The sequence below is a fragment of the Elaeis guineensis genome, chromosome 15, assembly GCF_000442705.2.
Source record: "Elaeis guineensis isolate ETL-2024a chromosome 15, EG11, whole genome shotgun sequence".
Lineage (NCBI taxonomy): Eukaryota > Viridiplantae > Streptophyta > Magnoliopsida > Arecales > Arecaceae > Elaeis > Elaeis guineensis.
The window spans coordinates 62807574-62818468 of NC_026007.2; the positions used below are offsets into that span (position 1 = coordinate 62807574).

A 10895-nucleotide genomic window follows, 5' to 3' on the forward strand; every position below is an offset into this window, starting at 1 on the left:
TAATTTTGGACATGTGGTTGAGTTAATAGACCAAAGCGACCGACATTTGGTATACTAGGCATATTAACTAAGCTTCACCTATCTCTATATTAATTTTTAATTTTATTTAATACACTTCCATCCAGCTTATTTATATATCACTTACGCTACATTCTTGACATGCAACCAACGGGAGAGTGGTAGAATACTGATACGTCGTAGATTCTTGTCCAAGAGAGAACAAAGAGAAAAAAAAAAAGAAAGCCCTGGTCTCTTGCTAAGCAATTTTTTATTGCACCTCCAACATTTTTTAATAGTAAGACAGACTCTTGTGGCTATCTCATGTCTTTAAGTACAGCATCAAGAGCAGAAAGGAGAGGAAAGCATCCCCAACCTCAGAAGAAGGGAGAACTGACCATGGGAAGGGCTCCTTGTTGCGACAAAGAAACCGTGAAAAAAGGCCCATGGTCCCCTGAGGAGGATGCCAAGCTCAAGTCCTACATCCAACAGCATGGCACTGTTGGGAATTGGATCGCCCTACCACAGAAAATCGGTAAGATCTTCCTCTCATGCACCTCATAACACTCTAGAACAAATCGAATTATTGCTGATATTACTGAAAAAAAACGATAAATTTTGCTGTTGGCAATTAGGCCTTAAGCGATGCGGTAAGAGCTGCCGCCTCCGGTGGCTTAACTATCTCCGGCCAAATATTAAGCATGGAGGGTTCTCTGAGGAAGAAGATAACATCATATGTAGCCTATATGTTGCTATTGGGAGCAGGTGATAGAATTAGATACATATGCATGCAGTCACGTGATCATTCACCATGGTTATTTTGAGAGCTTTATTGGTTTTTCCAATTCTCAAAAATAATAGCTTTGTTTTATTTGTGATCAGATGGTCTATAATTGCAGCACAGTTGCCTGGAAGGACTGATAATGATATAAAGAACTACTGGAACACCAAGCTGAAGAAGAAGCTACTGGGAAAGCAGCACAAGAACCAGCAACAGGCTCATCGTGTCTGCCATAAGAATCAGGAGACCAAGGAATCAAAAGATGGCAGCTCCTTTTGGGCCACGCCGCCTAATATTCCCACCAACCAATTCAAGTACCAGGTGGATCACCATGTTGGCGATGGCCATGCATCGATCCGAAAGTTTTCGATGAACGTCGATGGGAGGTTTTCTTGCAATTATGATGCTGGACGTGAGACTCCACTTGCTTCCTTTCTGGAACAGCAGCACTTGCATAGAAGTTCTACTGGTTCAATTGAACTTTCAGAACAAGTCAATTCTTTCATCAATGGTTGTTCTCCATCGGGCTACCACATACTGCAAGGTCCAAATGGGATTCCTGTGGAACTTGATGAGATGTTCTGTGGCAACTCAGTAAAATCAGTAGGGTTGGATGGCTTCATTGGAGTGGGGAACATGGTGGGTGAGAGCAATGGGACTAGTACATCAGGGAGCATGAATTGGAATGAGGTAAGCCCTTTGATCTATCCTCCTGTGGTTTCTAGCTATCAAGGGATGCAGCAGCAATGTCTTCCTGATGAACTGGTGCACCTCCTTGGGGCACAATGACTGCTGTTGTACATGAGCCGTGCCAACTAGTAATATTGGCGGAGGTGGTGGTGTTGGAATTAATTAAGATAAACCCCATTAACACACCCTTGGGAAGAGTTGTTTGGTGTGCGCTTTTGGTTTGAACCCTTATAACTAGTGTTTCCTCATCTTTTGGTTTTTAATTAAACACTTACATTAGTTCGTTTGATAGAAAAATCACTAGCATTAATTGTGTAGTTGTTGGTTTGTTTCCTGTTGGGATCTTCCTCCAATTCCTGAACTGTAACTTCTGTCCTTGACTGAAAAGTTCTCAAACTCGAAGCTTTACTTGTGTCATGAAACTTGGGCCTGTCTTGTTATGATGTTGGGATGTTCCCATGTGCTAAAGGACTGTTGCTTGCAATGCTGAAAGGCTCTCACAGAACCTAGCGTACAAATTAACAGGCAAAGGCATCGGCTTGTTATGAAATGACCATTCATTGTTTCAAAGTTCTTGGAAGACCAAGATGGAAAGCACTAATTGAGAGGAGGTGCTTTGAGAATTTGGCAACATCTTTCTAGGCTCTAGCAAGTCGGGCATCCCAAGATGTCTAGTCTCCTTCATAGGGATCTCCATGTCCACAACCAAAGCAGGATCGCTTGAAATTCCTTATTACTTAAACATTAAAATAAAATTTCTCTGTTGTTTCATATTTTTTCTCCTTGGATGTACTATATTCCACATAATGCTTGATATAATTGCTACTTTTCCTTTTCGGAAGTTGGTTTGCTACTTTACTTGCTATTTGAGACTTTTGGTACTCAAATATGGAAGAGTAGCTATATCATTTCACATTTAATTTTGAGTCATATTTAAACGGTTCTGTAGTTCTTGGTTTCCATGATATGTCCTAAGCTGTTTGCACTTTCAGAAGTATGGAATATATATGATTATGTGGTGGTCATTTGCAATTTAAGGCTTATATGGCTTTCATTCTAATGATTCTTGTCCTCTATTGGCATACTACACTCCACCATACTGTTAATATCATGATGGAAATTACTGTCAGGCTGTGACAGGAATTTCTTCTGAGTTGTTAGATATTTTATTTACAGATAGTTATGGATGTATATATTTATTCTAGATTGGTTTAATAAATCCAGTTTACTAAAAAAGAAAAAAAAATTACTATCAAGGATGTTTCGCAGGGTGAAGGGATAATTGCAGTCCAATGCTGAGTAGATTTACATCATGAACTGTCTAAGTCCGACAAGTGGGTCTGTGATCCATTTAACCAGACTACATGATAATCACCTATCATTTACTGATCAAATTAAGTATCATTATAAGCAGTATGTGACAATAAATTGTTAAAAACTGAAGCTTTTGTTTCATCAATAAAAAAAAAATAAAATTAATAAAAAAATTTGAGTTTGTAATTACTAGGAAAATGAGTACTAATTAAAATAATGAGTTGATGCAGGAGAATATGTATAAACAAGAATCATCTAAATTCCTAGGCAGCATCGATATTCCAGATGATATATTTTGAGTTCTAGGTCCACAAGCATTGAGTTTCTGCAACATTCTACTACCCTTTAACAATGACTTGCATCAACCTATTATTTTGATTTTGATATAGTCAATTTGAGCATTATTAATTCCCTTACCTCATCTTTCACAAAAAAAGACTCACGATCAAAGAAAAAAATATGGGTGCTCTGCATGATAAACACATAGAATGCAAATTTCAAATGCTTTTTCTTTTTTGGGCTGTCGAACATGCTTCTTTTCTTCATTGCATGAAAAGGATCATAGAGCATACTTGGTTTTCAATCTAATACCCACTTTATATTTAGGTAATGTATTAACACTGTAAGATTATGCCTAAACAATGATTACTTATGGTTGCAATTACCATCATGTGATTAAAGATTTTAGTAAAATTACAGGCAAATAGAAATATAATAAAAATAGTTCATGAATATTTCATCGATGTTAAACAATCTTTTGCGTTATATATCATGCAAGATCAACAAAACAATATTAATTGATTTATTATTTCGTATATCACCATCATAGTTTAGTAGCATTACATGTTGATATATTACTTAATTTTTCTTTTCATGAAGAATCTATCACTATATCATATCATTAACGGTTCCCAAATTTCTAACTTCATATTTCCTGATGTATCAGTTTTTGTAATTTACTCTTCTTTCCAATCTATTTGCTGGTTTGCATAAAGAAGTTTGCATCCCTGTGGATCAGAAAACTGTGTCATTCATATACACTATTAACACATGATGCATATGATTGAAACCTTAGCCGTTCTGACAAACTTGATTATCAAATTCTCCATGCTGTTCTATTTAAAAAAATCTCTCCTTCGTATCAATTATTTCGACTAAGTAAACATTTCAAAGTTGTTATCTTTTTCTTATGTTTTCTTTTCTTTTGTTGAGAGAGAGAAGTTTGGAAGTAATGATTATTCAGTGCTTATGGACATGATAAGCTTAAGTGCTTCCTGTCTTCTTCTTCTTCTTCTTCCCTTTTCTTTTTTTTTTTTAATTTATTTATTTGAGACCGACTACATTAAGAAGCCCTATTATAGATACATCCATAAGCATCCCATATGATCAAATTATGGAAACGACGGGGTTTCCTGTCTTTCAAAATGACATTTTTTCTGAGTTTGCCAAAGTACTGAATGGTGAGGAGGTGCCAACCTTTGATGCATAAAGCATGTATACATTTCAAACAAAACCAAAAAAAAAAAACAGGTATTCATTCAATGTAATTAATGGTGTGTGTGTGTGAGAGAGAGAGAGAGAGAGAGGTTACTAGTGGTCAATCTACAAATGCTACAAGATATTTACTTGAGAGAGAGAGAGAGAGAGGTTACTAGTGGTCAATCTACAAATGCTACAAGATATTTACTTGTATAATATCATCTGTTAATTAATTGCGGTAGTGGTTGACTACTTCTTATCCTATATTCTCATAAGTGACTCCTCATATAGAAAGTAGTCGGATGTGGAATCAACTGGTTGGAATCGGTTGTCAAAAGTTCACACTGAAATTGATATATTCATTTCCTTCTTGTTTCTAGCACTTGTGGGCATATATATATATAATTTCCTTGCTCTACAGTCTATGAAATCCCCTTACGCTCATCTCGGTACCTGCTCCATCACTAATTCATGACTGTGGACGTGTTTTATTTCCAAGTAGGTAAAATTTTATGACCTGAAGTTGCTAAAAATTATTATTATCAAAAATAAATTAACTACGATATAAGACAGAATCTCATGTTGTTTGGTGCAAGAATGATAATAGTGATAACAAGGCATGCCCATAACGCAGAAGATCTATATGTGGATGGCGAGTTGCCTTCTGGGGAGGAAGAAAATTGGTATGTTTTCTTGGTAGTAGTTGAGTTTGTTGGTACTTGGTGGAACAAAAATGACTATGTGCAGGCATACAGCAGCATGGCTTAGAAAGCTTGTGAAACCAATTACATACTGCACATGAGAACAGGAGGGTGTCTTTCTCTTAATGCTGAAATCTGTGAGGATTGCTGAGAAATAAAGACACTACTAGGACAAACTATTACTGGTCTTCAGATAAAAGACAAACCGAGAATATGCGCTATCGCTCAGTTGTACCAGCTTGATCGCACAAAAAAAACTATGAAAATTATATGAGATCTGAGGTTTGCTGGGCATTTTTCTCACAGAAGTACCTTCAGGCTTGGCTCCTCTGCAAGATACGACGGACCTGGAAAAGATCCTCGAGGAACCTACATTGATGTACCTTTATGTCACCCAGATAAAGAGAACCAAAAAAAAAAAAAAAATTATATTGATGGGAATATATTATTGGATGTGCCGCTAGGCTTCTCTGCTTCCCTACATTGGGTCTTGAGAGACTTGATTTCTCTTATACAGAGACATTGAGGAGAGACCTGTAACAGCTGCAATAGGTTAATTCCATTAAGATCCATTATCATGGTAGAACAATAGGCTTAGCTACTGCACTGCTTTTTATTGCATCCACAAATTTTTGATGCTCATCAGCATCCGCGATTGATTTAAAAAACTAACTAGAGCTACTAGACTCATTAAGGTACCATAAAAACCAGTAAAGAAATCAGAATTGTTGTACTACTAATGACTCTAAATTAAACTGTCACAACCTAAGACCTCATCTAAGAAGATAAATCAGTAGATATTAGTTAAAAGTTTTGACCCTATAAAAATATCCAAAACCTATCCTATAGTCGATGTGGAACCAAGCACACATCCGTATGGGTTTTCATATATTCTCTCTATTTAAACTTAAGCGCTAAGGGCCCAAATTCATTCATCTAATTACAAACATGATGATTGGTCTGTGGTCAGCCATAATGAGCCCGTGCTATAATATTTTCTAGACTAAAATTGGATTTATTTTGATATTATTTGTGATGACTCAAGATCTTATTCAAAAAATTAGCTAAAAGATATTATTTATATTTTTACTCTAGAGTTAAGGATACGAAAGATGCATGGAGACCGTTAAATTCAGTTCTATTTCTTAACTTCATCTTCTAAAGAGTCGCTACCAAGTAGGCAAGGTAACTAAATTCTAGTTAGATTTGTTTATCCATTACTCCATTTAGTATATATCTGAGAAAATAATTGTAGAGGCACCGTAGATATTACTGGTACATTTAACATTCCATAATGTTATTTTATGACATCCAGCCAGTATACTCTCATAATTAATTACTTTCTTTGTTGGCCGAGAAGGCTGGATGATTACGACTGTAAAGCATTCAGAATATCCTTAAAACAGTAGGACTATGGAAGAAAAGCCCCATGCTAAACGTCAAATCTTTACAAGTTGGAGCTGGGAGGCACATGCCCTCAGACCAATGACCATATAATACCATCGAGAAGTTTCAGACAAAAACCAGGTGACAACCTCAGCAACGCCTTTTCCTTCCATCTCAGGCCTGCAGTCTCTGGAATCCCATTTGTTTATTTGATGACAAGGACGGTCACTAAGGTGGTAGCTTTGTTTTCAGCAGCCTAGCTTCGTGTCCCGTTGCATCCTAATTATCGTATACTTTTTTTTTTAGTAAATAATTATCGTATACTTGGTCTCACCGCTTAATCAATGCTTTTAAGTAATGCATGTCTCGATTCATTTGTAAATGATGCTCCTTCCAAGGAGAAGCTGTTGGCATCTATATATAGTTTCTGATTAACCTGTCAAATTATTGGGGAATAAAGATTGTAGAATGTCTTTCCTTGCATCAGCCGTAATTACTTTAGCAGATTATTTTGTCTGGCTTTTGCCTTTTTGATTTTTTTTTTTTTGATGAAATTTGCCTGTTTGATCTTGTGCATGGGGATTGAATGGAGAGTGTTATCGTAAGGCTGCAGAGATACTGATATAACTGGAGCTAGACACTATTTAGAATTCGTAATGTCAAAAAGTACCTATAAACGAGATTCACATTTGTCGAGATGTTTTAGTAGAGATCTTCTGATGTTTAAGTTAGTCGGAGCTTTGAAAATAATAGAGAGAAAAAAATAACGAGAGTCGGAGGAGCAAAGAGGATTCTCCTTCCTCCTCTCTTAGGATTTGCCCTTCGCTCGAATACTTGAGTTTTACTTATTTGCTTACTTGAGATCTCCTTTGTATTTCTTTTATATGGAGATTGAACCTATAGATGGCTAGCTAGAATCTATGAGTTTGTTACATTTTTGTGCAAATCGTTAAGCCAAAAAATTGATCTTTTATTGAAGAAGAAACCTCTCCCATCTTCTCTGAATCGAGATTGTTAATCGTGGATATCAGGCGCAGTCTTCACCCATGTGGTTGGCTGAATTAGTAGTTATTCTAGGTCCATTGCTGGTGCAACCTCATCATGTCATCTTGGATGCATCTCAATAGAGAATTGGCCTTAGTCAGTAAGTCTCTTAAGGATTTTAGATGTATTAGTAGAGAAAAAATAATTTTACTTACCAAAGAAATGATATGGTAACATATTGTTCTCCCACTGGCCGCTGGAGGGGGTGTTGGAGGGGGTGTTGAGGTAAATCAGAGGAGGTGATGACGAAGAAAGATTGATGTGTGTGGAAGACGTGCAAGCATCCGCCCATTTTCTTCTTTTAAAATACCTACGTTAACCAATAGAGACGGAACTGGCTGGAATGTGACACGTTTCAAAGTGGGGAATAATGTACGATAAGATTAAAATCCAGGAGAATCTATATATTAGTAAACAAAGGCTACATCAACTCATTGAGCTATCAATTCTCATGCTTTTCTTGTGATCTACATTGAAGCCAATTAGAAAGTAGAAGCAATGCAAACCCTTACGCTAAACTCTTACGTGTTATATATATATATATATATTGAAAGAAAACAGAAGGCAGCTGGGAGATACCCCTTTTTATTAGAGAAATATAGGGATACGGAGTAATTTACAGATCCATTCAAACAGTGAGACCAAAATCAAAAGAGGATACACAGAACAACCCTAGTACAGAGCTATGAGCTTGATGAGCCAATGAGTGACTTCACGGTGTCCCACAGTGCTAAATGATTGGCGTCAATCTTTAAAGGATAGAGGTTTCTCTAATCTCTTCAAATTCATTTGGTTGGGACATGTAAAAATTATTTATTTAAGACAATGATTACAAAAGAAAATAATATTTACTATATTTGGTTGGTAAAAAAATTATGCGTGAAAAAATCGAAAAAAGAATACCATGTTTGGTTGAAGATAATCTTATATATAGCTAAATTTACAAATATGCCCATCAATATAAAATATTTTTTTAACACTAGGATAGTATTGTCATCTCTAATCAATTTTTATATGATGATTAAAATCATATAACGCTTTGCTTAATATTATTTGCATCTTAATTTTTTTACAAAAGCTTTTTATTGAATAAATTTAAAAAGATACTAAAATAAATTTAATGACTACATATGTACTCTATTTTCTAAGATTTATCCTTCTCAATATTTTCATTATCATTAATATCTCATTCTATATATCTTTTTATTAAATATATTAAAAATATTTTTATTAAGTATGGATTATCACTATTTGAAAATTTACCAAATAACAACCTCCCATGATATTTGTTTTAACTTCTCTTTTTGGAAAATAAACATGGGACAACCAATTTTTTTGCCATCTCTCTCTTTCATTTTTTATACCCAACACGATAATCTGATATGAAATTTATTTTTTTTATGATTAACCCCAACCAAATGGATCTTAAAAGTCTCCTAAGTCTTTATGGGGGTCCTTTTGTTAAGAAAATTCCGTGTATTCCTTTCTCTCCAAATCAACTAGGGATGGCAACGGATAGGGTTTGGGTCGAGTAATGTACTATCCATCCCCAAACTCAAACTTAATACTCTATATCCAAACCCTATTCGATATCCGATCGGATAAAAAAAAAGATATCCATCCCCATACTCAATGGGTTCGGAGATACCCATAGGTAATCCATTTTTCTATATCCAACTTATATCCACCCTATATCTATCCCATACCCAAAAAAATAAACAACCAAAATAATTTTATGCATATTATCAACTAAAACAGAATTACCAATTCAACATAGAACATAATTTATAAGTCCAGATTTATAGAAATCAAACATAGAAATAGAATTATAATTCAACGTAGAACATATAAATAACCAGAATAATTTTATACATATTATCAACCGAAATAGAATTACTAAAACAGAATTATAAACATATATATTCGGGTATGGATTTGAGTATTACCCATACCCGTAGATTCAGATCGGATTCGGATTTAATTTGGATAGAAAACAATACTACACATATCCTATCCATATCCGTGCTACAGTTTTCAGATTTTACCCAAATTCGAACCCAAACCCAATCAAACCCTATTTTTCGAGTTTGATCGGATTTGGATAGGATGCATATCCATCAGATCGGATCGATTTTGTCATCTCTAAAATCAACCAACAAATAGCAACAAACAGCCTCACCTTGTTGCACAATCTTCTCTTATTTTTCCTAATCCACACCATCCAAAGATGATCGAAAGAGGAGGGTCTGCCCCTCTAACTTGAGCTGAACTACAACAGCATTCCACAAACTCATAGCAAACCAACATCTAAAGAATAGATGGTTCCTTGATTCCACAGTAGCTCCACAGAGCACACATCCCAAACTAATGTTCCAACCTTTTTTCGCTACAACTTCCCCCTATATGCAACTTGTTCTCAGTTGCAAGCAAAGGAAGACTCGCACCTAGTTCCGCAAAAGGGTCTTCCAAATGATACCAGAGAACAGACACCTCAAACCGCCACTATTTAGGAACTTGTAGAAAAAATTCACAGTGAAAGTACCCATACTCGAAAGCTTCCAAATCGGAGTGTCCACTAGACGGGAAGGTCTAAGAGGAGCAAGGAGATGATGCAACGCATTCAGGTGGCGCTCTTGAACTTGCATCAAAGGTCTTCTGACTTTAATGCACCATTCCATTCTCCCCCAACCCCAATAAGCCAAGATAGGTTTGCTCAAGAACAACACACAGCTAAAGAGCTCCTTAAATCGGGAGCAAAGAGTAGCATCCAACCAAGCATCCTTTCAAAAGTGAATCGCCTCACCATTCCCCAAATTGTATATTAGGCTAACATCTTTCCAAATAGGGGAGAAGCCTGAGTTTGATCTCCTCAATCTCATGCCCATCTCCCTCCTAGCATAATAAGCTCTCATAACCTATCCTCTCCAAGGTTTAGGGCATCTAGATAGAAATTTCCAAGCCCTTTTCACCGAGAGCAATTAGTTCATCTGTCTCAAGTTGGTCAAGCCCAAACCACCTTGATGCTTCTGACAGACCAAATCATAGTTCACAAGGCAATAAAAGCCGCTAACCTTGTCCACCCCTTCCAAAGAAAGGCATGCCTCAATCTGTCCATTCTTCTAACAATCCAAGTTGGCAATTTGAACACTGACATATAGTATGAAAGAAGTGCAAACATAACAGAGTTAATAAGAGTAAGCCTACCTCCCCAAAAAAGCAGTCATCCTTTCCAAGACACTCACTATGATTGCACCTTATCAATCAGAGGCATCCAGCACTCCTTCGACAGATTTTTATGATACAGAGGCAGCCCCCGGAATGTAAATGGAAAAAAGCCTAGCTTGCAATTCATCCGGGATGCAAATTGGTTAGCCTCATCTTCACTCATGTTTAAACAAAAGATAGAGCTCTTATGAAAATTAATCTTCAACACCGAAGCACCTTCAAAGGCCAATAGAATCTCTTAGCCATCAACACATTTGACCAATTCCTGGTGTAGAAGA

At 36.2% G+C, this 10895-nt stretch overlaps 1 protein-coding gene across 1 annotated transcript; it reads left to right on the forward strand.

The window, feature by feature from the left end:
- Positions 1–271: 271 nt before the first annotated feature.
- Positions 272–2450, forward strand: LOC105058289 (uncharacterized). Its single transcript, XM_010941170.4, has 3 exons — positions 272–532; positions 633–762; positions 880–2450. Exons 1-3 carry the CDS (start codon positions 322–324, stop codon positions 1565–1567), a joined length of 1029 nt encoding a protein of 342 aa, XP_010939472.2. The 5' UTR covers positions 272–321; the 3' UTR covers positions 1568–2450.
- The last annotated feature ends 8445 nt before the right edge of the window (positions 2451–10895 follow it).

Coding starts and splice junctions, on each gene's coding strand:
- LOC105058289 (XM_010941170.4), top strand. CDS start 322: ATGTCTTTAAGTACAGCATCAAGAGCAGAAAGGAGAGGAAAGCATCCC. Junction 533..632: donor CGCCCTACCACAGAAAATCG/GTAAGATCTTCC, acceptor GTTGGCAATTAG/GCCTTAAGCGATGCGGTAAG. Junction 763..879: donor TATGTTGCTATTGGGAGCAG/GTGATAGAATTA, acceptor ATTTGTGATCAG/ATGGTCTATAATTGCAGCAC.